This window comes from Sparus aurata, chromosome 24 (genome assembly GCF_900880675.1).
Source record: "Sparus aurata chromosome 24, fSpaAur1.1, whole genome shotgun sequence".
Taxonomy (NCBI): domain Eukaryota; kingdom Metazoa; phylum Chordata; class Actinopteri; order Spariformes; family Sparidae; genus Sparus; species Sparus aurata.
In genome coordinates, this window is record NC_044210.1 from 20799501 (window position 1) to 20827171 (window position 27671).

The 27671-nt window shown below is 43.7% G+C and overlaps 2 protein-coding genes across 3 annotated transcripts; one reads left to right on the plus strand and one right to left on the minus strand.

Moving 5' to 3' along the window:
* Positions 1 to 122: 122 nt before the first annotated feature.
* Positions 123 to 27671, minus strand: LOC115576608 (formin-like protein 2). 2 transcript variants are annotated; one of them, XM_030409140.1, is made up of 28 exons: positions 26889 to 27671; positions 24322 to 24405; positions 23772 to 23852; positions 23547 to 23623; positions 23316 to 23399; positions 22839 to 22982; positions 22640 to 22766; positions 22433 to 22509; positions 13247 to 13340; positions 12960 to 13034; positions 12195 to 12305; positions 11830 to 11979; positions 11635 to 11736; positions 11302 to 11522; positions 9192 to 9295; positions 8860 to 9048; positions 8320 to 8340; positions 7651 to 7775; positions 7030 to 7232; positions 6489 to 6723; positions 6322 to 6390; positions 6096 to 6176; positions 5868 to 5997; positions 5617 to 5777; positions 3088 to 3189; positions 2856 to 2951; positions 2551 to 2674; positions 123 to 2409 (listed from the first exon to the last, which is right to left on the minus strand). In XM_030409140.1, the coding sequence occupies exons 1-28, from the start codon at positions 27003 to 27005 to the stop codon at positions 2321 to 2323; spliced, it is 3273 nt and encodes a 1090-aa protein (XP_030265000.1). In that variant the 5' UTR covers positions 27006 to 27671; the 3' UTR covers positions 123 to 2320. The 2 variants fall into 2 exon arrangements, with proteins under 2 accessions (XP_030265000.1, XP_030265001.1); XM_030409141.1 differs by lacking the exon at positions 8320 to 8340 and having other exon boundaries at positions 26889 to 27005.
* LOC115576656 (tigger transposable element-derived protein 6-like) lies at positions 14736 to 19989 on the plus strand. Its single transcript, XM_030409225.1, has one exon. It carries the CDS (start codon positions 16491 to 16493, stop codon positions 17745 to 17747), a length of 1257 nt encoding a protein of 418 aa, XP_030265085.1. The 5' UTR covers positions 14736 to 16490; the 3' UTR covers positions 17748 to 19989.

A 27671-nucleotide genomic window follows, 5' to 3' on the forward strand; every position in this document is an offset into this window, starting at 1 on the left:
ATGTAAAACAGAAGAAGTTCTCTGGTTGTTTGTTCTTTGTAGCATCGAGAGGTTTCAGCTCCATGCTGAGGACGAGTGCAGCATCAAACTGTGAGCGGTCGTACTGAAGTGAGACGGCAGCATCATGTGGACACGGTGTGTTTTATTTACACCATCAAGTGCAGAATCACCACCAACAACCAACAAACACAAACAGTACAAGCAACGCTACACAGCTTTATAGAAAATGTATGTACACGTAGAAAACGTTGTGCTGTTTCACTTTTTTGTTTTGTTTTGACTTGGGGGGAGGGGGGGGTAAATCAGTTTAGACTCGCAGCTGAACCGTTAGTGATGAAACATGCTGACGTCGGCTCCAGCGTCCCCTCACTCTGACACCGCAAACTGCAGCTCACACCCGCGATATCAGGTGACGCATTTTAAAACAAGCTTCTGCCTGTCTGCTTTCACACACTGACATCATGTTCAAACATGTTCCAGACTGAAGCTGGTGTTTGTGATGCTGTGGCTCTGGTGCTAACAGCAGGTCAGCTCTGGTGCCAGCTAACAGGCTTACCCTGCTGGAAAAACCAGCACAGACCAGCAGCAAATCACAACATATGCTGATCTTGTTGGTGACTGGTCACCAGCAAGACCATTATATGTTGTGATTTGCTGCTGGTCTATGCTGGGTTTTCCAGCAGGGTACAGCAGGATGGCTATGGTACTAGCTAACATGCTAATAGCAGGGTCGCTCTGGTGCTAACAGCAGGTCTGCTCTGGTTCCAGCTTACAGGCTAACAGCAAGATTTCAGAGGAAGATTTGGTCTCAGGTAGCTGAGTGTCAGATAAACAGGGTTTGTTGGCAAAGCTTGTTCTGACAGTGGAGTGTTTTCTGCTAACACCGTTTCCTGTTTGTAATGATCTGAATTTTAAGGTAGCTCTTCAGAAAGGTGCCAGACGCTGCATCATCAGCTCTTGTAAGGCTAATAAATACAGTAGAACACAATATTGTGAAAGGAGAAGAACCCTGTACAAGAAACAGACTAGAGGAACCCAGAACAACCACAGAACCATAGACCTGCTGACCTAAACCAGGACTCTGTCTGTTTTTTTACTGGGGAGAGGTACAGTTTCTTCACCCTGAACTGACCCAGAACTTTGTACGAAGTCATTTTTTTCATGTCACTTTCAGCATTTGATAATGAACTCATGAGGCGTTTGTGTTCATGTTGATTGTATGATATGAAGAATACCCACAGTGTGTCTTAAACCTGCACTTTGTCTAACGTCCAGCAGGGACTGCACTGGTTCCAAACAGAAGTCTGACTGCATGGAAGCTTATGAGAAACATCACTTTCCTGTAGAGTTTATGGTCTCAGTCTCTGGTTTCTGTTCATTTACACTAAAACAGAACATAACTATGAGAATTTAGTCATCACTACGGCAACGTGTTTTCAGGTTCTCAGCCAGATCCAATCAGGACTTCCTCCCCAGCTCTCCAGTCACTTCCGTCTCAAACAACCAAAGATGGTGACGGGTCAAATCACCATCTGTCCACCCTGATGATGCAGTCTGGAACAGAACTTTGCTCAACACTGCCACCTCTGGTAGAAAATCTACATTTGACTTCCGTCATCTTTCTAACAATGTGCAGAATCTCCTTCATGTCCTCCTTTACTCTCTTTCAAGTGAGGGAAGAGGAACTAAATTTCATTTAGAAATCATGTGTAGTCTTCAGTCGCTCCGGACGCCGATGTTCGAATTCAAACTTTTTATTCTAAGATTAATTTTCGGCCTACGTGGTAAAGAAGCTCTTAAAGTGCTTGAAAATTTGGAAATTTGAACAGCTAACGTTCAATTAAACTACATCTTCTGCAGAGGAAGAACATTTGATAGGATCAAAAGTTCAAGAAGAGTTTCTGAGTGTTTCTTGTCTTGTGATCGGTAAATCTGAATCTAACCAGACTGACACCAGATCAGCCTGTTGCTGCTTCAGTTTCATCAGAAGAGACACATTAAAATGCCCATTTTTTGAATGACATTTGGTCTGACAACAGTCGGGCCTGAGTGGAACATAATGCTACTGACAGGAAATAGATGCAAAAACAAAAAGCCAGAGGTCAGAGGTCAAAGGTCAGGTGGTGTCTAGGTACCAGGTCTGTGCACAAACTGACCAATAAAATAACATGGAAAACATGATGTCATCAGTTCACATCAACAGATTAGAAATGTTCAAAGTGCTGATTGGTCCCATCGATTAGAAGTGGGTGTTGCCAGCTGAAGGAGGCGCATCATTGTCCTCAAACATGCTGACATATAAACTCTCTCCGGCTCTCACTCAGTAGTGCTCCTCAGAGTGGGCGGGGTCACAGAAGAAGCGTGAGCTGCGTTTGGCTGATCGGGCCGTGAAAGGAACGGTTTTCAGAGCTACAGGTGAAGATAAACAAAACAGCCAATCAGATGACAGACAGGAAACACCTGAGGGATGTACTACAGACAGGGATCAGTGTATCAGTAGGTTTTATTACATAGATTATATCCTCGTGTGCTGTTGTTACTGTGTGTTACCTGTGATGATATCCTCTATGGCGCCATCCTTCCCTTCGTAAACATGGCGGCTGTCTTTTCCTTGTCGTCGTCTGAGCTCAGTGAGCAGCTCCTGCTGCTGCCTCTTCCCCCTGTGGGAGGGAGACTGAGGGGAGGAGGGGAGTCATGTTGTGAGTCATCGGTATTTCAGTCTTCCACTTTAAATTTACACTAAGCTCGATAAAACCTTAACTGTGACTTTTGACAGCTCAGTTAGAGAAAAAATGGATCCATCTGTAAATGAACCACAAGAGCTCTGAATCCTGAAGGTCAGAAGTCTGTCTCACCTTGGTCTCCTCCTCCTCCTGTTGCTCCTCCTGCTCCAGTTTCTCCAGTAACATCTGCTCCTGGCGCCGCCTCTGCTCGTTCTCCTCCTCCGCCAGCTGAATGTACAAAATTAAATACATGACTTCTTATTGTATTGTTTTAGGCCCTGCACATAATGCTACGACGTGGTAAGAGATTCAGATTCATCGCTTCCAGGGGAGGCGAGGTTTGAGGTGAGTCAGGATTACTCACCCTGTATGCTTTAATGAAACGAACAAAGATGGGGAAGAAGACAGACGGTGGCATCGTCTTTGAGCTCTCCCCAAAGAATTTCACCACATCTTCAAACGCGTCCTAAAATGAGCCCAAACAAAATTTATCAAGACTTAATTTGCACACTGTGGTCTTTTATAGTGTTGTCTTTACAGTGTGGCCTTTACAGTGTATGTCTTTACAGTGTTGTCTTAACAATGTGTGGTCTTTACAGTGTATGTCTTCACAGTGTGGTCTTTACAGTGTTGCCTTTACAGTGTATGTCTTCACAGTGTGGTCTTTACAGTGTGGCCTATACAGTGTATGTCTTTACAGTGTGGTCTTTACAGTGTGGCCTTTACAGTGTATGTCTTTACAGTGTTGTCTTAACAATGTGTGGTCTTTACAGTGTATGTCTTCACAGTGTGGTCTTTACAGTGTGGCCTTTACAGTGTATGTCTTTACAGTGTTGTCTTTACAGTGTAATCTTTACAGTGTGGTCTTTACACTATAATCTTTACAGTGTGTAGTCTTTACGGTGTAATCTTTACAGTGTGGTCTTTATAGTGTGTGGTCTTTACAGTGAGGTATTTACAGTGTGTGGTCTTTACAGTGTAATCTTTACAGTGTGGTCTTTACAGTATGTGGTCTTTACAGTGTGGCCTTTACAGTGTATGTCTTTACAGTGTTGTCTTTACAGTGTGGTCTTTACAGTGTAATCTTTACAGTGTGGTCTTTACAGTATAATCTTTACAGTGTGTAGTCTTTACGGTGTAATCTTTACAGTGTGGTCTTTACAGTGTGTGGTCTTTACAGTGAGGTATTTACAGTGTGTGGTCTTTACAGTGTAATCTTTACAGTGTGGTCTTTACAGTATGTGGTCTTTACAGTGTGGTCTTTACAGTGTAATCTTTACAGTGTGGTCTTTACAGTATGTGGTCTTTACAGTGTGGTCTTTACAGTGTAATCTTTACAGTGAGGTATTTACAGTGTGTGGTCTTTACAGTGTGGTCTTTACAGTGAGGTCTTTACAGTGTATGTCTTTACAGTGTTGTCTTTACAGTGTAATCTTTACAGTGTGGTCTTTACAGTATAATCTTTACAGTGTGTAGTCTTTACGGTGTAATCTTTACAGTGTGGTCTTTATAGTGTGTGGTCTTTACAGTGAGGTATTTACAGTGTGTGGTCTTTACAGTGTAATCTTTACAGTGTGGTCTTTACAGTATGTGGTCTTTACAGTGTGGCCTTTACAGTGTATGTCTTTACAGTGTTGTCTTTACAGTGTGGTCTTTACAGTATGTGGTCTTTACAGTGTGGCCTTTACAGTGTATGTCTTTACAGTGTTGTCTTTACAGTGTGGTCTTTACAGTGTAATCTTTACAGTGTGGTCTTTACAGTATAATCTTTACAGTGTGTAGTCTTTACGGTGTAATCTTTACAGTGTGGTCTTTACAGTGTGTGGTCTTTACAGTGAGGTATTTACAGTGTGTGGTCTTTACAGTGAGGTATTTACAGTGAGGTATTTACAGTGTGTGGTCTTTACAGTGTGGTCTTTACAGTGTGTGGTATTTACAGTGAGGTATTTACAGTGTGTGGTCTTTACAGTGTAGTCTTTACAGTGTGGTCTTTACAGTATGTGGTCTTTACAGTGTGGTCTTTACAGTGTAATCTTTACAGTGAGGTATTTACAGTGTGTGGTCTTTACAGTGTGGTCTTTACAGTGTGTGGTCTTTACAGTGAGGTCTTTACAGTGTGGTCTTTACAGTGTAATCTTTACAGTGAGGTATTTACAGTGTGTGGTCTTTACAGTGTGGTCTTTACAGTGTGTGGTCTTTACAGTGTAATCTTTACAGTGTGGTCTTTACAGTGAGGTATTTACAGTGTGGTCTTCACAGTGTAATCTTTACAGTGAGGTATTTACAGCGTGGTCTTTACAGTGTGGTATTTAAAGTGTGTGGTCTTTACAGTGTAATCTTTACAGTGTGTGGTCTTTACAGTGAGGTCTTTACAGTGTGTGGTCTTTACAGTGTAGTCTTTACAGTGTGTGGTCTTTACAGTGTAGTCTTTACAGTGTGTGGTCTTTACAGTGAGGTCTTTACAGTGTGGTCTGTATAGTGTAATCTTTACAGTGTGTGGTCTTTACAGTGAGGTCTTTACAGTGTGGTCTTTACAGTGTGTGGTCTTTACAGTGTAGTCTCTACAGTGTGTCAGGTGTGTGTATGATGTCACCTGGTCAGGTATGATCAGGTGTGTGTATGATGTCACCTGGCCAGGTGTGATCAGGTGTGTGTGTATGATGTCACCTGGCCAGGTGTGATCAGGTGTGTGTGTATGATGTCACCTGGCCAGGTGTGATCAGGTGTGTGTGTATGATGTCACCTGGCCAGGTGTGATCAGGTGTGTGTGTATGATGTCACCTGGCCAGGTGTGATCAGGTGTGTGTGTATGATGTCACCTGGCCAGGTGGTATCAGGTGTGTGTGCATGATATCACCTGGCCAGGTGTGACCAGGTGTGTTTATGATGTCACCTGGGCAATGCGTGCGTCCTCCTGCAGCTTGCTGAGTCGAGATTCGTGCCTGCTGATGAAGTCTTTGAGTGTGCTGTTGTGTTGGACGCTGAACTCTCTCCAGGTGAGCTCCATGCCGCGCTGCAGCTCCTTCACGTCACACAACACGTTCTCAAGACTCACTGCACACCGGTGAGACACAGGTGAAACACACAGGTGAGCATCCCACACTCTGATGAGTATGCTGATTTCTGATTGGTTGACAGACTCACCTGCAGCAGCCTTGTCAACGTAGTGCAGCTCGTTGTAGAACAGAGACACTACAGGATATTTCTCTCTCACCACGTTGGCGATGTAATGAAGTAACGTTTGCGTCCGGTCAGTTGACTTCGTCTCCAGGAGCTGAACACAAACACACCTTGTGTCATGATCTCATATGTTTCTGACCAATCAGAGGAGGTCATTGTGTGTGTGTGTATCTGTTTGTGTGTTTGTGTTACCAAGTCTAAACTTTGCAGCTTGAATCCGTACACAGCTCCCCTCTTACTGCTATTCATGTAGTTCCCTAGAGCCAAGATGATCTACAACATCAGAACAAGACATAATGTAGATGTGTTTATACATATAGAAGATTATATATAAAATACACACACTGTGTATAATAAGCAATAAACAAATATACGCATACTGGATATTTACAAAAAACAAACATGAACACAGACGGACCTCGAGGATTTTCTTGAGCTTCTGAGATGATTTTATAGAAACTGAAGCAGCGATCATTGCGTGGAGTTGCTGAAAGGAAACACAGTCACAGTGAGACAGGTCATATTTATTTGTCTTTCTTTCCGTCTGTCTTTCTCTCCGTCTGTCTGTCCGTCTGTCTGTCTTACCGGTGTTAACATCTGGACGTTGTCGGTGAAGTTGCCCATGAAGGTCATGATAGTCATGCGCTGGTTGAGTCTTTCGATGCGGCTGAACTGCATCATGAAGCGGTCTTCATCACTGAGAGCCTCCAGAGGCTTTCTGTCCCTCTCATATTGTCGTAGTAGCTTCACCTCGGCCTCCGTCGGCAGGAAACGCATCAGACACTCCACAAAGTCCACCCGTACTGTCCGTAGGTCAAATCTACAGAAACCCAAATCACACTATTCAGGTGCGCAGCGATATCCACTGGTAGCCAGTCAGCAGCCAGAATACACCTGTGTGAAGGACTAACCCAACCCTAGCACCAAATCATGGAATAATGACAACAAGAATCACCCTTCAGAAAGTGAGGAGATTGTAATCTGATGGTCCTGTTACTGTCGGTACTGGTTATTAGAGAACTGTCTTGCTGGTGTTGTTGTCACTGGTTCTTACTTGTAGAGTAACTAGTGGATGTTATTGTACTTTTCTTACTGTTTCTGGTTACACTGGTGGAATTTAACCTACGTGTGAATGGCTCGGCAGATGACCTCTGATCCCTGGCCAGCCTTCCTCAGAGTGATGGCCAGATTTTTGGATCTGTTGGCCTCAAGCAGAGAAACTTTGGATGGAGCTTTCTGAGGGAGTTTCTGTCTGGACAGAGTCAAGTCCACTGCTGGACCCTGAGCCTTCGTCTTAAACAGCTCCTCAAAGCCCTCCACGTCCAGGTCCTGGGAGACAGACAGGTAGAGAGAGAGAGAGATGTAGTTAAGCAGCTCCTCAGACAGGTGGTCACTCTTTTAAGGAGAGGAGAGAGAGGAGGTCAAGTTTATTTTTCAGCCTTGATAATGCCTTGCAGGTTCTCTCGTCTCATTGGCCATCGTATTACCAGACAGGTGGAATCCAGGACAAGAAAGGTCATACTTCATCTGTAGGCTTCATGTTATGTGTGCTTGTCAACAATTGAAGACATATGAACATTTTGACTCGTCTTCAAGCTGCTTGTTCCTCTCATCAGGATCTTTCTTGACCCAGTTCTTTAGTTGTTACTGTTGTTTTAATGACCGTCTATAATCTCTGTTATGAAAAAAACACTGAATCCTGTTTAACTTGATGGAATTGTTGGAATCAAATAAGACTTTATTGTACCCGAAGGATGGACTCGTCATCAATGTCATTGAATACTGTCCCGTTGATCTGACTCGGCTTCAGGGCGACCCAGTTCAACACTGGCAACCTGAACTTGGTCTGGATCGGCTTCTTTATCTTCACCGCTGCACAGCAAAGAGAGAGAGAGAGAGAGAGAGAGAGAGAAAGCAGGTTGTCAGATATAGATGTCAGAGGTCCAAAGGTGTGTTCCCACTGAGGCTGAAACCTGACCTCAGCCTGAGGAGATGAGGGGCTGGGATCATTGTTATAGCCACTCCTAATACCAAAATGGCATAATTAAAGACTTTTTGATCTAATTTAACTTTACCCAAGGTGCCACAAAACTCCATCCTCCCGAGAACCCCAACCCTTACTCAGCCACTGAGAACCCTAACACTGACGGATCCCCCGAGAACTCTATGCCTTCGCCTTCATATTAAAGAGTTCGACCAATGAGATCAACCATGAGACAATAAGAGACAAACCAGCTAAAAGCTGCTTGTGCTGGAGACTAATGGGCTCAGTTTCTAGTTTCAAGCTGATGGAGTGATAACAGAGGGATGAAAAATGAATATGAAAGATGCTCTGATGGTTGGACCTCAAGATGATGGCGGAGGATGATTAATTAATGAAGATGATGATGATGTAAAGAATAATACATAAACGTACAGAATAACTTGAGAGGACCCTCTGTCAGCAAAACAAGAGAGAACAAAAGCTTGTTAGTAACATATAAATCAGTTCACAACAAGTTATATTTCACTGTTAGTATGACGACTGGTTCTGGAGTCTGATTGGCTGGTGGATGAGTGACCAATTTCAGTTTCAATCATCGGAATTAAACTTTCGGCAACTCTGAGAGGACAGAATAAACATATGTAGTCTGTATATCTAGTGGCTGTTGAACAGTTTGTTCCAAATAAACTTGAGAAAAAAAGTTACTGTTAGTAGATCATTAGACTTTGACCAGATGAACTTCCTGTGCATATGTACATTATTGGTGATGTGTCAAATGTCCTACAGTTACCACCATGTCAACATGTTATCACCATGACACCATGTCACCTTCCTTGTTAAAGAAAAATCAGTGCCAGCTGTCAGGACGAAAACCATTTGTAGAGTCGTGACACTCGTAGGAATCAGCGACCTGTGACTCAGATGTCTTCAATAAAATGAGATCATTTGAAATGTCTTAAACTTGAGTCTCACCTGCTAGTCCCGAGTTAAAGATGACCGTGGGCGACCCCCCTGACCCTGGGAGAGGGGGGGCTACAGGAGGAGGAGGGGGGGGCATGGGGACGGAGGAGGACAGCTCACTTGTCCGACAGGGGGGAGGGGGGGGTGGAGGGGGGGGAGGAGGTGCAGGGGGAGGAGGTGCAGGAAATGTCCCGTTGGATACTTCAAAGACAAGAGGAGAAGAAGTTCAGTGTTGAACAGGAAGTTTTATCCAGACCCCTAGTAGTATTTCAGTGTACTTGTGGTATTTGAGTGTACTTGTACAGTTTAAATAAATCTGTGCTAAAGGTGTAGTTGAAACTCACCTGTGCCTGGCATTGGTGGGGGAGGGGGGGGAGGGGGTGGGGCAGGCATCCCTGGACCTTCGCCCATCCCTGGTCCAATGCTGTGATAGGCTACTGTCTCAGGACTGTGGAAATAAATCAGGTAATCAATCAATCTCATTGCCGGCTGTCATAACTTCATGTTCGTTGATTTGAGGTCATTTTTTATGTTAATGGTTTTTGGCACATGGGGCAGCAGAGCTCGTCTATAAACACGTCAGCTGACAGTGTCATCTTAGAACGTCGTCGTTGTGGATAACATCAGGACTTTAGTTAGTTAGTTTAGTTAAGTATATTTACTGATATAAAAGGTAAATTGTTGACACATTAACAAATAACTCCAAACAATTAAAGGGTTTATGACTGTTTTCTCATGTGACGCCTCTACAGTTAAAGGTTGATCACGTTCTACTTGATCAGAAATATACTGCCCGACCCCCAAAAAGTCAATCTAATATTACGTTGGACCGCCTTTAGCTTTGATTACGGCAAACATTCACTGTGTCATTGTTCTGATGAGCTTATACCATGTCACAACATTTATTTCCTTCTAGAGTTGCATTCGTTTTTCGATCTTGTATTGATGATGGGAGAGTCGAGCCGCTGTGCAAAGTCTTCTCAAGCACATCCCAAAGATTCTCAGTTGTGTTCAGGTCTGGACTCTGTGATGGTGCTGATAATGATGTCTCATGCTCCCTGAACCACTCCTTCACAGTTTGAGCCAGATCAATTGTGGCAAAAGTCATGATGAGTGCACCACTTCATCTGCCTCTCTTCTTACCCTGATGGGCACATCACTCTGAACAGGGTCAATCTGGACTCTTCAGACCACATTTTTCACCATCTGATTTCACCAAACGTTAATTGATCTCCAGTCACGATCATTCAAGATTTCTTTCCGACCACATTTCTTCCTGGAAGATTGTGGTTCATCACTATTGCCAATGCCAATAATTTGACCCTTCTGAAACAGAGTAACATGTATTTCACGACCACGGGACTTTAGCGAGGTTGTTTTAAAAATGAGAATCTCCTCACTGCATCAGTTAAGGCAGGAACACACCAGCCCAACCGTTGGACGTCTGAAGTGTATGGGGAGACTCGGACGAGGTCGGGAACAAATATGTTTGGTGTGTTCAGCTGCGTCGGAAGCTTTCAGAGCCACATGGACGTTGTCGGCTCTGATTGAGTAGGTGGGCTGTCGGACGTCTGAGCCATTGTATTCTCTGATTGGCGTGTGCTAGCGAATCAGCGCAGTGTGTGGGAGGGGCGGAACTGACGATGGTGACGGCTTTGTATCATAACAAGCCCGAAAGCACACAACGCGAGTGTCAGCCTAACCATAGTAATCTTTCACGTATGCCAAGTATTTAGTCCCCAAACGTCTTCTCGGGTCGGACGAATACTGAATCAATACTGTGTGCGCTTTGTTTTTCTATGCACTCCGTTCCTCACTTCGTTCCGTCATTTCCTGTTTTCGTGTTTTGGATCACTGGCATGAGACTAGTGCTACCCGCTGTTAAGGAGGCTTACTGCATCTTGCGCGGGACAAGAACGTACACGCTACAGTGGAGTAGGCAGCACGTCGAAGCGGTGTGTTCAATGCAACTTTTCTGCTGAATGGGTCAGACGAGAGGCAACAGAGTGGTTGGAGAGTGGTCGGATAAGGCAGTTTGACATCTCGGCGGTGTGTGGGGGCCTTTAGTTAGATAAGTTGTTGCTGACTGAAACATATTGATCACTGCAGTAAATATCCAAAAACAGGTTCTTACCTGTTTGCATAGTTAAATCCAGGTGGTGACGTTATTTGGGCCAGGCAGTATAAAAAGATTGTTTTGTTTGATTTCGGCCACTAGGGAGCAGCAGAACAATCAGAAAACACTCGGTACCCTCACTAGAAGCGCGATGTCAGGGTGCTACATGTTTTGCCCCTCCCCCTGTGATTGATGAGTATCCTGGATCGACATGACGATTCTGACTGATCTGAGTCCAATCGTCTCTCTCTCTCTTAATCTGTCTCACCAGCTTATCTTTAACTGTGTCTGTCTGCTATTGGCCTCCCCAGCAGGAGGTGTACAGTCATGTCTCTTACCTGGGTGACAGGTTAGGACAGGGTGGAGGTGAGGGGGAGGCGGAGTCAGCCACCCCGCCATCCCCTTCTCCTCTCTGGGGTTGCGGAGCTCCGGGTCCTCCAACCTGCTGGGCCTCCTGAGCCTGGCGCTCCAGACGACTCTGACGCCGGATTGTTTGGTCCTTCTCCCGAACCATCCGTCGCAAGGTGTGTACTTGAGTGTTAGCGCTCGCATACACCTCCTGCACAGGTGACAGGTGTGTTAGAAGCAGAACATGTGAGAGAACAGGAGTTAAACAGACAATACAACATTTTGTGTCTCCATGATGATTGAATGTTGGCGTGGGCTCTGACCCGGACATGGTCCAACTCCTTGTTGGTTTGCATCAGTTGTTTCTCCAGTTCGACGATCTTCAGCATTGCTTCGTTCTCCACGTCCAGCAGGCGTTCAGACATCTGCGGGCAGAGACAGACAGACAGGTACAGGTCAGTATGATGCCTGTGATCTGACAACAGAACAAGACAGGTTAGTACAGCTGTCTGTCTCACCGTGCTCAGGTTCTCCTCCAACTCCTCTACTCGTTCCAGAGCAGCAGTTTTGGTCTCGGCATCCTCCAGCAGCGTCCCGACGTCGAACACGTTGTCGAGGTACGCCTGAATCTGAACCTGCAGTCTGTCGCTCTCTGTGTGCTTCAGCCTCTGCAGTGACACAGGTACATATCCGAGTGGGGAGACATGCAGGTAGACAGGTGGAGTTTATCATTTGTGTATTTTGTCCACACACTTGTTTTTAATAATGAGCTCTCATGTGATTGACTAAGAGCGGGTCATGTGATGACCATTAGCGTACAGAGTAAGAGAATGATTGTCGCTCTCATGAAATTGGCTGAGAGCAGACCATGTGACCGTGTTACCTCCAGGTGTTCGTCCAGGTTGAGTTTGGTGAAGTCGTACTGCAGGTGGACTCTGAAGTTCATGTCCTCCACAGAGTGAACCACAATGTTAATGAACTGCATACAGGCCACCTGACACAAACACAAACACACACACACACACACACACACACACACACAGTCATCAACCTGCTGATGATGTCACCTTCATTAAAGGTCCAGTCTGTAGGATTGAGAGCCATTCATGAGTTTGTGGAATCATGTTTGTCCATTCAGGGCTTCTGTAGAAACATGACTGGACCTTTAATCAGAGTCATGTCAAGGAGACCCTGATATCCTTCAAACGTCATTCATAAAATAACATCATTGTTTTATGGGCGCGCAGGTAGTCGAGTGGTTAGAGCGCATGCCACGAACGCAGTGGACCCTGGTTTGAATCCCTCTGGAGGACCTGTACTGCAAGTCACACCCCCCATCTCTCTCCTCTTTCTGATCTATCCACTGTCAAATAAAGGTGTCTATGCGTCAAAAAAAACCCAAAACATTATTGTTTTATATGTGTACAATAATGTTATTATTTACTTATATTGATTAAACCATATCTGTTATATCTGTTAAATAAAGTCACTATATATGTATGTATATATATATATATATATATATATGTGTATATATATATATGTTATATATGTTAAATAAAGTGACTGTAACTGATGACTGTGACATTTAAGAACACTAGTATTTAAATCAAAAACCTAAATATTGATTCAAGTTCAGTCGTCGTACCAAAAAGTCGATGTTGTCATCTTCGTTCTTAAAATGTTCCATCAGCTTCTCAAAACGCATCGACTCTGAACACACCTGCAACAGATCAATAAGTCAATCAATCAATCAATGCACACAATAGATTAATCTATACATTCATGTATGTTCATTAGCTCTGCAATGGTAGAAAATGTTCTTATTAACTGTGTGCTGTAGAAACTTCACAAACTGCAGCACTTTTCATATTCAATCAGTAGTGATCAATATAAGATCAGTGTGTGTGTGTCTGTGTGTGTGTTTGTGTTTACAGTTTTGAAGTTGTCAAAGGCCGACAGGATGATCTCATGTCCTCCTCTGACCAAACAAACAGCCGCCAACAGCTCCAACACCAGAGCCTTTGTCCTGAGAGACAGACATGTCAGAGACACAGAGACAGACAGGTCAGAGAGAAAGACATGTCAGAGAGAGAGAGAGAGAGACAGAGAGACAGAGAGAGAGAGAGAGACAGGTCAGAGAGACAGACATGTCAGAGAGAGAGAGAGAGACAGAGAGAGAGAGACAGAGAGAGAGAGAGAGACAGGTCAGAGAGAGAGACAGGTCAGAGAGACAGACATGTCAGAGAGAAAGACATGTCAGAGAGAGAGAGAGAGACAGGTCAGAGAGACAGACATGTCAGAGAGAAAGACATGTCAGAGAGAGAGAGAGAGACAGAGAGAGAGAGAGAGACAGGTCAGAGAGAGAGACAGGTCAGAGAGAGAGACATGTCAGAGAGAGAGAGAGACAGAGAGACAGAGAGAGAGAGAGAGACAGGTCAGAGAGACAGACATGTCAGAGAGAGAGAGAGAGACAGAGAGAGAGAGAGAGACAGGTCAGAGAGAGAGACAGGTCAGAGAGACAGACATGTCAGAGAGAAAGACATGTCAGAGAGAGAGAGAGAGACAGAGAGAGAGAGAGAGACAGGTCAGAGAGAGAGACAGGTCAGAGAGACAGACATGTCAGAGAGAAAGACATGTCAGAGAGAGAGAGACTCCATGTGGGCTTTTTGTTTGTTTGGGGTTTTTGTTCTTGATCTGTTTCTTTGTTGTTGTTTTTATTTAATTAATTAATTAATTAATTTTTATTTATTTATTTATTTTTTACATCTGACTCGCACCATATTGTATTAATATATTCTTGTTAATTGTTTCTTTCTTTATTGATTATGAACAAATGTTAATTACTTCTATACCATTTTGCTATTCTGCCATTTTTTTTCTTTTTATTTATCCATCTATGTTATTCTGTTTAATGAATTGTGTCATCTTTGAAGCTTTGGCAATATTGTTCACCTAACAGAGAAAGAGACAGGTCAGAGAGACAGACATGTCAGAGAGAGAGAGAGAGAGAGATTCACAGACATCAGAACCCAGATATACATTAAAATCACAGGTACAACCCCAGACTGCCCCAAACTATCAGACCAAGAAAAACTACAGCATTTACTGGGAGAAAAAACTGGCACTGCTGTAGATGCAGCGAGATCTGTGAATGCTGCCACAGGAGAAGAGACGAGCTGCACAACAACACCTGACATGATTTCCTCCACATGAACCAGCTGATCCTGACTGGGTTCTTACCTGCACACTGATATTCTGTTTACTATTGTTGTTGTTATTATTATTAATATTATTATCATTATTATTATTGTTAACATTTTTGTTCTGTAATCCTGTACGCTTTGGCAATATTGTGAACCACAGTCATGCCAATAAAGCTTGTTGAAATTGAAATTGAGAGAGACAGGTCAGAGAGAGACAGGTCAAAGAGAGAGAGAGAGAGACAGGTCAGCAAGTGAGACAAGTCAAAAAGAGAGAGAGGGAGACAGACAGGGAGAGACAGGGAGATCAACACTTAGGCCTACCTGGAGAAACCTGCTTTCCTCTCCCCGAACTCCCCCCAAGACACAATTTTGATAAAATAACCAACACAAGTGCTACCCATCTTTTACAGCTCTGCTGCACGCTGGGTCTGTATATATTCAATGGTAGGTTACGAGGAGATTCTCTGGGCCGTTTCACATTTAGTTCAGCTCTTGGCAGTAGTATGGTAGACTATGCAATAACAGATCTGGACCCATTGGCCCTCATTTATCAATCTTGCGTGAAAACGGGTGCAGATCTGAGCGCAGAATTGGACTTACGACAGGACACACGTGTGATTTATGGAACGTTCGTATCTGACCAATCCCAGCGTACGAAGGATTGGGTCTTGATAAATGAGGCGGCTGAATTTGATCGTCATTAACATGTTATGCCCTTAAATATTCCAGGTTCGGAGGCCTCGCCCACTGAGGTCAAACATGGAGAGAAGAAACACTGGCAAGAAGAGAAACTTTTCCGAGATGGAGAACGGCATCCTGGCAGCGCCGGCACATCAAAGGCTCCATTCACTAATGCAATGTTGTGTAAAACTGAACAGGCCAAAATAATATGGCACACTTTCTCTGGGGTATACAGCAGCGCTCCCCCTGCTGGTCCGAGACGGAGCCACCTGCCCTTCAGCCACCCGAAGCAGCTCCACTGTGACCCGTGTGCGTGTGTGCGCACTATTGAATCTGCATTCCTGCTCTGTTGCAGGGTTTGCCAGCGGGGTTATTAGGTATTCCGTTAATTAGTTGTCATATTTTATGAAAAAAAAAAAAGTAGTATCAGTAAAAACGTGGACTTTTTTTTAATTACATTTTAAAAATGTTGTTTTATCCGTTTTAAGAATTCATTTTGATCTGTTCTAAATATGTGACTGCTTATGCATAATGACAGCTGAGGTTTGTTTAATTATTATTTTCAGACTCAGACAGATTTTGCTGTGCTGCACCGAAAAATCCACAGACTCAGATTTATGTACACGAACTCAGACCTGACGTGAGATCTGATCGTAGCTTCCGCTCACGTCCAAATTGATAAGTGCCGAAGCTTGCGTGGAAATGGTCGTATGCACAGTTTTCTGCCGTACATTCGTTTGATAAATGAGGGCCAATGTCTCTCAGAGCTTTCACAGTCAACCCACTCACACCCCTCTCAGACCACAGCAAGATCACGGTCTATCTGAAGAGGAAACACAGTACAGTGGAAACCGCTTATAGTGATCACGGATATAGTAATCAACCGCTTATATGGATCAAAAGGCTTGGGACAGAATCATTTCTATACAAATGCTGTTTAAATAATTTGTTTATAGTAATCAAGAAATCCGCTTATAGTGTTCATTTTTGGTCATTTTATGAATGAAAACATGTGCAAAAATAATTTTAAAACTACGTGTATTTTATTTTTTACTCCCATGATTCCTTGCTGGACGTCTGCTTCTGCCTAGCTAGCTAACTTAATGAGTTGACACTGGGCAGCAAGCTCGCGAATCATGGCTGGAAAAAGTAGGTCATTTTCTCTTAATGAAAAACGTAGTCTCCTCGAGGCTTATGACAAATTGCCAAAAACGAGCCAATGAGATGCTGCAGAGAAGCTTGGCATTCCTCAGGCTACCTTGTGTAGTCTAATTAAACAAGGAGAGACAGTCATGAATGCTAACGATGGAGAAAGAAAAGGGGGGCACCCGGGAAAAGCACCTGCGGTTGAAGCCGCCCTGGTTAAGTGTATTGATAATGCCCGGTCTCGCAACGCCCCGCTGAGCGGACCCTTGGTCAGGGAGAAGGCCGAGGCATTGGCAGCAAGCCTCAGAGAGGACGGTTTCAAAGTTTCTGTCGGCTGGTTTGAGCGATTTAAAAAGAGGGAGAACATTGTGTTTAAGAAGCTGCATGGGGAGGCTGCTGAGGCAGACACTGTGTCACGCGATGAGTGGCTTGAGCAACAGTGGGTCAGGGTGAGACAGGATTACAGTGAGGAAAACATCTGGAATGCTGATGAAACTGGGATTTATTTTCGGGCACTACCTGACAGCACCCTGACCTTCAAATCTGACAATAAAAGAGGGGGGAAAAAATCAAAAGAAAGGATTACGGCTTTGTTAGCCTGCTCTGCCGCCGGAGAAAAGAAGGAACTTTTTGGCGTTGGAAAAAGTCACAGCCCCCGCTGCTTCAAACACGTGCGTACACTGCCTGTCCGTTACGCAGCTAATTCTTCTGCCTGGATGACTGCGGCTCTCTTTGTGGAGTGGCTGAAGGACTGGGATCGCAAACTGGGCCAAGAGAGGAAGAGTATTCTGCTGCTTGTGGACAACTGTGCAGCCCATAACGTGAAAAACTCAACACTGAGAAACATCCGACTCGAGTTTCTGCCAAAGAACACGACCTCAATTCTCCGGCCCTGTGACCAAGGCATCGTCAGAACAACCAAAACTTACTTTCGCAAAGAGATGGCCCGCTCCGTACTGCGCCAAATTGATGAGGGGAACAGAGCAGCTGCTGCAGACATCGCAAAGAAAATCAGCCTCTTAGATGCTATTCTGATGCTGCGGGACGCCTGGGCTGATGTGGAGGCCTCCACAATCAGGAATTGCTGGAGGAAAGGAGGTCTGGTCATGTCACCAGAGGAGGAACCGACAACTGTTGATCCACCTGCTGAGATCAGCACTGACGAGTTTGAGCAGTGGATCCTAAGTGATGACAGCACCCCGGTGTCAGAGCCCGTGACGGATGAGGACATCATCTCGGAGGTACAAGAGCGCTTTGGTGCGGGTACCAGTGCTGCGTGCAGCAAGGAGGAGGAGGAGGATGAAGAAGAGGAGACCGTTGTCCCATCCAGAGCTGAGATGAGGAATGCAATTTGCATTTTAAAGACACGAAACTCTCCTGCATGTTGGTTTCAAAAACTTTGACCTTTTACATCGTTTTGAAAAAGAAGTGAACTTGGTGTTGGACAACACTCTGATCCAGGGATCCATGGATACATTTGTGAAGTGACTTCTTAATGCGGCGCAGCAGAGCTGCAACACAAACAGAGGTAGCTTAAATTTTCTTGATGCAGTTGTTGTCTTCTATGTTGTTGTTCTATGAAACAGTTTGTTTCAAACTTTATTTTCAGACTTATTAAAAAATGCACTGGCGGCACAGCAGAGCCGACGCACAGAATAAGTGACATACTGTATTTGAGTTATGTCTGCGCACTGCGCAGTAATTAAACTTGCATGGTGCCTCTCAAAAGGAGCATTTGAAACGAATGTGTTTGAAACCATAATAAAATTCAATAAATGCTGAAGCTGTCCGTTTCGTTCCATTTTTCTCATTGAAAAACGATACAAATGGCATTTAGATGACATTCTGCATAAAAAATGAATAATAAAAATGATAAAAATTCGGTTATAGCAATCAACCGCTTATAGTGATCAAATTGGCTCTGGACCAACGTGATCACTATAAGCGGTTTCCACTGTAACACCACACATTCATACAGATGGAGATCAGACAGCATGGAGAGCTACCAAAAGGCATTTGAAAATTCCAAAATCCAATATTCAATCGATTTCTTTCTTTCTGAAATATTTCCCCATAATAATGATGGTGTAAACACTGCTGTGGGCAAAATTAATGCAATTTTTGATAAATTGGCAAAGTTATCAAACTTGAAAACATCATAAACCAAAACAAATACACAATAAAAAAGGTTTGACAACGACTGCAAAAATATAAGGAAAACTTTAAGAAAGTTATCAAACGAAAAACATAGAGACCCAAATAACCAAAATATACGCCTTCGTTACCACGACACCTTAAAACAATACAAACACACACTGAGAGCTAAGAAAGACCAACACACCAGAACCCAGCTCTCTGAAATAGAAGAATCTTTAGAATCAAACCAGTTCTGGCAGAAGTGGAACACTCTAAACAAAACACAACAAGATCAACTGCAATACAAAATGGCAGCATTTGGATGAATTATTTTACTGAATTATACAGCAGTTTTGCAAAGAACAGTGACCAAAACAAAACACACGCCAAGTGGAAAACTTTAGAATTAGCAATTAAAGACAACCAGAACCCTCTAGATGCTTCAATAACAGAGCAGGAACTGATGGAAAGCATCCAATCCCTGAAAGCTAAAAAGGCCTGTGGAGTTGACAGCATCCTCAATGAAATGATCAAATATTCTGACCTATACTCAAACTTTTTAATATAATTCTAGCAGTTGGCACTTTTCCTGACATATGGAATAAAGGTTTAATAACACCACTTTATAAAAATGGAGATAAATATGACCCTAATAATTACCGTGGAATCTGTGTAAATAGTAACCTGGGAAAAACCTTTTGCAACATTATTAATAAAAGACTTATCAGTTTTATCAATGACCAGAATGTTTTGAATAAATGCCAGATTGGATTCTTACCAAATTTTCGCACAACAGATCACATCTATACCCTCCACACCCTGATTGAGCAAGAATTAGACAAGAAGAAAGGAAAGGCCAACGCATGTTTTGTTGACTTCACAAAGGCCTTTGATTCCATCTGGCATGAGGGTCTTTTCTACAGACTGCTCAACAGTGGCATTGGAGGAAAAACATATGATGTAACCAAATCTATGTACACAAACAGTAAATGTGCAGTTGAAATAGGAGACAAACAAACAGCCTTCTTTCCCCAAGGTCGTGGGGTGAGGCAGGGATGCAACCTCAGTCCAATCCTGTTCAATTTATACATCAATGAATTTGCATGTCAATTAGATCAATCCACGTCACCTGGTCTCAATCTGAATGGTACAGAAGTTAAGGGTCTCCTGTACGCAGATGACCTGGTGTTGCTGTCACCAACCAAAGAAGGTCTACAGCAGCACCTCAACCTCCTGCATACATTCTGTCAGTCCTGGGCTCTGACAGTCAACCCAAAGAACCAAAATTATGATCTTCCAGAAGCAGTCCAGAAGTCAGGACAATACACACAATTTCTATTTGGACACCACTAAATTACAACATAAGAAAAACTACACATACCTTGGCCTCAACATAAGCTCCACAGGGAGCTTCAACTTGGCTGTGAAAGATCTGAGAGACAAAGCAAGGAGGGCTTTCTATGCAATTAGAAGAAATATCAAACTGGACATTCCAATTAAAATCTGGCTTAAAATTTTCCAATTTGTATTAGAACCAATAATTATCTATGGCAGTGAAATTTGGGGACCAAAAGTAAATCATGAATTTGACAAATGGGACAAAACAATAATAGAATCTTTCCCCACAGAGTTCTGTAAGAACATCATGCACGTCCAGAGAAAAACACCAAACAACGCATGTAGAGCAGAACTCGGCCAATTCCCCCTCATATTGAAAATACAAAAAAGAGCAATTAAATTTTCCAATACCTAAAATCTAGTGACCCCCAGACATACCATCACAAAGCCTTAACCTGCCAAGAGCTGAAGCCAGAGAAGAGTCCCCTCAGCCAGCTGGTCCTGAGGTTCTGTCCAGACAACCCAACACGGCCCGGACAGCCTCGGGACCTCAACACCAAGCCAATCAGACCAAACCAAATTATCAACCAACAAAAAGAAATCTACATCGCATACTGGAAGGAAACAACTAAAAGACAGAGTAAATTAAAATGTTATCTGACCCTAAAAAGAAACTTCACATTAGCAAATGATCTGAGCACAGTAACAGATGCTGAATGAAGAAAAGCCTTGACTATGTACAGACTCAGTGAACACAGCCTGGCTGTAGAGAAGGGTCGGCACAGACAGAGCTGCTGCCAGAGGAGGAGAGACTCTGCTCCCACTGTGACCGACAACATGTCCAGTCAGAACTGCACTTCCTCACCTCGTGCCCCAAATACCAGGCTCTGAGAAATCAACACTTTCCCAAAATAATGCAAATACACCCTGAATTTGAACACACAACAAACATGGAGAAACTCCCATATTTACTTGGGGAAATACCCAAATGTGAGAACATTGCGGCCAAATTCATCATCTCATGTCACGACCTGAGGACAGCCAGTGGAACCTGAGAAACTACTCAGAATTGACTTCTTTTTATTTGTTTTTAATTGTTTCATTCTTATTTATTTATTTATTTATTTATTTCTCGTATCAACATAAACACACATCCACACACACACACACCCCACCACCAACACCAACACACACACACACCCCACCACCAACACCAACACACACACTCACACACACACACACACCCCACCACCAACACCAACACACACACTCACACACACACACCCCACCACCAACACCAACACACACACTCACACACACACACCCACCACCGACACCAACACACACACACACGCCACCGCCAACACCAACACACACACACACACCAACACACACACTCACACACACACACCCCACCACCGACACCAACACACACACACACCCCACCACCAACACCAACACACACACACACCCCACCACCAACACCAACACACACACTCACACACACACACCCCACCACCGACACCAACACACACACACACACCAACACACACACACACACACACACACACACACACACACACACGCATGCACACACACAGACTTCCACAGTCTTTATGCCTGCCATAGACTGAGAGACAGGAAATCATTTTTGTTGTTTGTTGTTTTCTTCTTTTTGTTATTACAGTCCTGTTGTGACTATGACTGTGATTGAGTCAATCACAAGTTATACATATTATACATACAGTATAACTCATTTATTGTAAATATTGTTTTACTTTATTGTTATTATTATTTTGAATTCCAAATGCTTGCTTTGGCAATATGTACAGTGTTACCTCATGACAATAAAGCCAATTGAATTGAATTGAATTGAAAATTGAGAGACAGACAGGTCAGAGAGAGAGTGACTGATATATTGCCTAGATTACATGTACATATATTGTTTTATGTCTTTTGTTTTGTTGAATAGTATTATTGTTATTTTTGTTGTGATTGTGCTTTGGCAACACATGTTAAATGTCATGCCAATAAAGCCTTTTGAATTGAATTGAATTGAGTGACAAGTCAGTGAGAGATGTAGTACTTTGTAGTGTGTCCATTATTTTTACAAAGTGTTTATACTTGTATTATATATTACAGTAGTAATAGTACGTGTGTGCAGTATCTAAAGTAGTTGTAGTTTTAGTAATAGTACGTGTGTGCAGTATCTACAGTAGTTATAGTTTTAGTAATAGTACGTGTGCGCAGTAGTAGTTATAGTTTTAGTAATAGTACGTGTGTGCAGTATCTACAGTAGTTGTAGTTTTAGTAATAGTACGTGTGCGCAGTAGTAGTTATAGTTTTAGTAATAGTACGTGTGTGCAGTATCTACAGTAGTTGTAGTTTTAGTAATAGTACGTGTGTGCAGTAGTAGTTATAGTTTTAGTAATAGTACGTGTGTGCAGTATCTACAGTAGTTGTAGTTTTAGTAATAGTACGTGTGTGCAGTATCTACAGTAGTTGTAGTATTAGTAATAGTACGTGTGCGCAGTAGTAGTTATAGTTTTAGTAATAGTACGTGTGCGCAGTAGTAGTTATAGTTTTAGTAATAGTACGTGTGCGCAGTACTGACCTGGGGTTCCGGTTGTTGAGGCTCAGGGCGATCTCATTGACAGCGTGAGGATGTGACATCACCATGTTGAATCCGTACTGAGGAAGAGGAGACAGATGAAGATAACTCACACCTTCGTCCTCGTCTGTGTGAGTGGGCTCAGTCGGAGCTTTAATGAATCTTTATCACCATTTTTATGTTAAATCTTCTGTTTGTGTAAGATGTTACCTGGTAGTTCATGATGGCTCTCAGACACATGACACAAACGTGAACGTCGTCTTTCTTACAGACCAGTCGTGAATTCTTCAGAGTGCGACGACTTGGCAGAGTGTTGGATCGAGTCACCAGAGTTGAACTACAAACACACAGAAACAACATCAGATGATGGAACTCTACCTGGCGACTTCACCTGTTGCACATTTGTTACCTGATGGAGTGTCGAGCTGCTCGGGGAACGGACGATGATGGGGAGGGGAGGCTGCAGTCGCCATGGAGATCCTCTATGGACCGACTCCAAGGAGAGTCTATGGATGAGACCTCACCCCCGGCCTCCGACTGCTCGCCATCAAACCTGAACACACATACGCAGCATTTTTAGATGTTTGGAGCTTTACAAAGATCCAGGATCAGTTCTAACTGTTCAGACTATAAACGTGAAGAAAACAACCAACAGACTTCTGAAACCACCTGGAAGTCTCTCGACCGTCTTTACGACTCAGATCACAGTGACGATGAGAGACGCTCCTCTGTTAGACTATATAAGCTAATAACGTGAACATACCTGTGGAATATGTAATTATTTAGCTTAAGGTTCAAACTGAGGGAACTTAAAGTAACATTTCATCAATATTTTATATCTCAAATATTCTATTATTATTATTATTATTGTATCACTCAGACTTACGTGACGGCGTACTGAGCGAAGGACAAATACTCGACCAGAACATCCAGACCTCGATTCTCCTCGTTCAAAAACTCTCTGACCCACCTACACCAAGAGAGACAGACAGGTCAGCGAGAGAGATAGAGAGAGGGAGAGACAGGTCATAGAGGTCATAGAGAGAGACAGATAGTCATACAGATAATGATAATACAAATATTGGTGATGAAGATGATGATTATGATGAAGAAATACCCAATGTGGTTTGTGCGAAGAGAAATCTCGAGCTCCCTGAGCATCTGAGTCGATTCCTGAACTCTTCTTCTGAACTTCTGTAGACAGACAGGTAGAGAGATGCAGACACATAGAGGGAGACAGACAGGTAGAGAGTCAGACAGGTTTTCTTGCACTGTTTAAATCGTTAGATAAACAAACCCTAACAGTGTGATGTCATCAATTCAGTGTGACATCATAGCTCACCTTGCGAGTCACAGCTGGATCGAGGAAGCCTCTCAGTTTCTGGATGTAAGTGTGTGGAGGGTTCTTCACCTGAAACCTCTCCTGCACCACACACACACACACACACACACACTTTGATTGGATGACATCAGTTTTCACCATCGTTGGTAAAATTAACTTCCTGCTCAGTTCAGTCACAATATGATTCACTCATTAAATCAAACAGATTTAAATAGTACATATTACCAAACACATTTAGAAGTAATCAGATTACCACATGGTGGCTCACACTGATAACCTGGAGTCTCTGTGGCCTGGCTGGTTGTTCAGCCTGGACTGAGGTATACAACAGTTAATGTACTCAAGTATATATATATACTGAAGTAACGTACAGTATATATGCTGAGGTAGAGTGCATATGAAATAGAAATACATACTGTATATGTAAGTACAATACAATAAAATAATGCCTGAAGTTTCTGATCTGTCCTGCAGAGTCTTGATTGGTTGACGTTCTTGTTCTTTAGGTGGGAACACATTCAAACTCATGAACTTTATTAACACCACCCACCTGATCACAAATCAGCTCCCACTTCTTCTCGTTGTCATAGGAACGCAGCAGACGCACCTTGTCAGGAGGCAGGTTCATCGAATTCTGGAAGACATTTTAAAGGTTAGTGAGTTTAAAGCACCTTGAAGAGTCTTCATGACACTTAATGTGCAGTGATGTTGCTGGAACAGTTGGATTTAGGGTTAGGGTCATAAAAAACCTAACACTATGAATCAAAATTAATTTCATTTTGAAGTTTAGGGTTAACCCCCCAAAAATCATGTTTTCCATGAAAACTCACACTTTAATCCATCAGATGAGTTTTCAGATGAAAACACAATTCACTGAGGGGAGAAAGAATGATTTTTACTTGGAATGATAACTTTGTTTCATCTGCAGCAGTTACAGCCTCTCAGAACTTTGTCTTCCAGCTGTCAGTTTGTGGAGGTGATCTGAGGAAATGTCCCTCCAAGCTTCCTGTAGCCCCTCACACAGGTTGTACTGGCTTGATGGGCACTTCTTAGGTATCATACAGTCAGTGTGCTTCACAGCAGCTCTACAGGGTTCAGATTTGGTGATCTGCTGGACACAAAACCAGCTGACTGCTCCTTCTCTAAATAGTTCTTCATAGTTTGGAGCTTTGGCTCATTTTCCTGTTGGAGGATAAAGTTTGCTCCAGTCAATCTCCGTCCACAGTTCATGACATGGTGTTGTAAAATGAGGTGATAATCTTCCTGATTCCAGATCCCTTCAGCCGTAAGCATGTCTCCACCTTTACCAAAACAGGCCAGATCATCACATTTCCTCCATCAGGCTAACAGGTGGAGGCACCACTTGTTATATGTCTCACAAACTTTGACTCGTCTCTCCAGAACACTTGTTTCCAGTCTTTGTATGTCACGTGTCTGTGTTCTGTTCTCCATCTGAATCTTTTCCTTTTATTGTTGCATCAATAAAGTCTATCTATCTATCTATCTATCTATCTATCTATCTATCTGTCTATCCTGGAGCTTCCTCTTCACCTGAGACATGAGGACCTGGGAGGCACTTGTTTCTCAGACTAGCGTCTGATCTGCTCCTCCTCTTGCTGTTGTTTGAAGGGAGTAGTACACACCACGTTCATTTCTCAGAACAACAAACTAACGAGTTTTAAACTTGGATTATCTAACACAATGTGCCATTGCAATGTGCAAAACGCAGCAGCATTGTAACCTATATTTTCCCAGTAGACACATCAACCTCTTCAGCTGTTGCTTCTCTTCTCGGGTTTTTCTCCTGCTTCAGAGCTGTTAACTGCCAGAGTGTCTCAGGGCTAAAAGAGTGGACAGGCCAGATGTCCGAACCTTAACCCTAACTCTATTCCTCTGGATGCATGTACGTTGCGTCATGGCTCTGGGATGTTTTTGCTCCATCATCTGTCATCAGGCAACCCCCACCGCTTGAGTCGCGAGACCGAAGAGTTCCTGCAATAATTACATAATCACGCGAGACCAAGGTTATAGGTATGTGTTTTAAACACAACAACATTAAGTCCAAGAGAAGGGTTAGAAGAATTGCATGTATTTGTCTATTTTTTCAGATTTTTGTGTATTTTTTAGTTTTTTATTTTGAAAATTAACTGGATGTTATGTTGTTGTTTTGGTGTCTGACTTCATGTCTGCTCTGTGCTGCATTCGGCTGAATTGCTGCGTTGTGCTCCGGCATCTGGCAATGATAGAAGCCTTGCGTATCTGCTCCGGCAGGGTCCAGACTGTGAGCTGGGATAGAGCAGATACACAACACAGCAGAGCTCCGCTGCTGTGGTGGAGCCATGACGGGGTAGTCACCGCCTTTGATGAAACCAAAACCAAGCTCAGTGTTCAAGGAGGGACAGTCCTCCCTGTGGACTCTCTGCCTATCCACTCTGTCCAGAGACACAACTTGATTCCAGTGAGGTGGGTGTGTGACTGGGGTACAGCTGTATGGTACTCTGTATGATACCGCTGTATCCCCATTGCCAGAAATACAGACACACCAGCTCACATGCATAAATGCTCACTCTGCACAGAGTCTGTGTGCAACCATAAATCAACATTTAGCTGTCGGTCTGGTTGACTTCTGAGGTAACCAGAACTAAAGATAACAAAAACCAAATAAACCAAACCACACGAAGAAAGCCCAACCACACTAGCAACAACCCCCAATCGCAACCTTACGGGATCCAACCCCTAACACCCAACCACGCTGAATCCAACCCCTAACCCCAACCATGTTGGATCCAACCCCTAACCCCAACCATGTTGGATCCACCCCCTAACCTCAACCATGTTGGATCCACCCCCTAACACCCAACCACGCTGAATCCAACCCCTAACCCTCAGAGAGATGAGAATACAATATAAAATATTTGGTTTATGAACAAAAACCTGCAGAACCGATGACATCACATCAGCCTGAGCTGGACTCTCTGTTAGCATGCTAGGCTAATCACAATCAACCTATAAATCACATGTCTTCACTGTGCAACACTCCAACATGTCTTCTGTCGTGTGTGTGTGTGCGTGCATGCGTGCGTGTGTGTGTGTGTGTGTGTGTGTGTGTGTATTTACCAGTGCGATGGAAAACCTCTCCTCCAGCTCAGCCGGGTCGGGCATTGGGAGTCGAACTGGGGCGGCTCTGGACCGGATCACTGCCAGTTGGCTCTCCATGCTCTCTGCGTTCCCCATCTTACACACACACTGAACACACACACTCACACACAGACTGAACACACACGGTGAACACGCACACAGTGAACACACCCACCTACAACAACACACACCCTGAGCAGACACACAGCAGCAGGAACATGTGGTCGGCCATCACACACTGAACACAGACAGGCGGTGGAGCTGCTCAAGGCCTGTCTGTCTTTCTCTCTTCCCGTCTTTCTCTCTCTTGTTTCCTGTCTGTCTTTCCCCACTCCTGTCTGTCTCTTGCTGGACAGAGCAAATCGTCTCGCTCCACCTCCCGTCTCTCTCTCTCTCTCTCTGTCTGTGTCTCTTTGTCTCTCGTCCTCACCGCTGCTGCTGCTGCTGGTGCTGCTGATGCTGCCGCTGATGATGATGATGATGCTGATCCAGATGAAGCTCTGATGCTGTGTCGTGTGTGTGTTGATATGAAATGTGTGTGTGTTGTATGTGAGCGCGTGTCGCAGATCAGCCGGTTAATCCTCCCCCTCTCCTCCCCCACATGAAGAAAGAAAGAGAGAGTCGGCCTCCCTCCTCTTTGTCTCTCTCTCTCTCTCGTTCTCTCACAGCTGCAGTCTTTGTCTACCTCGCTCGACCCTCCCTCCTCCCTCTCTCTTCCTCTGCCTCCTCAGACAATGAGCCTTCTGCTGCCACAGGCTCCGC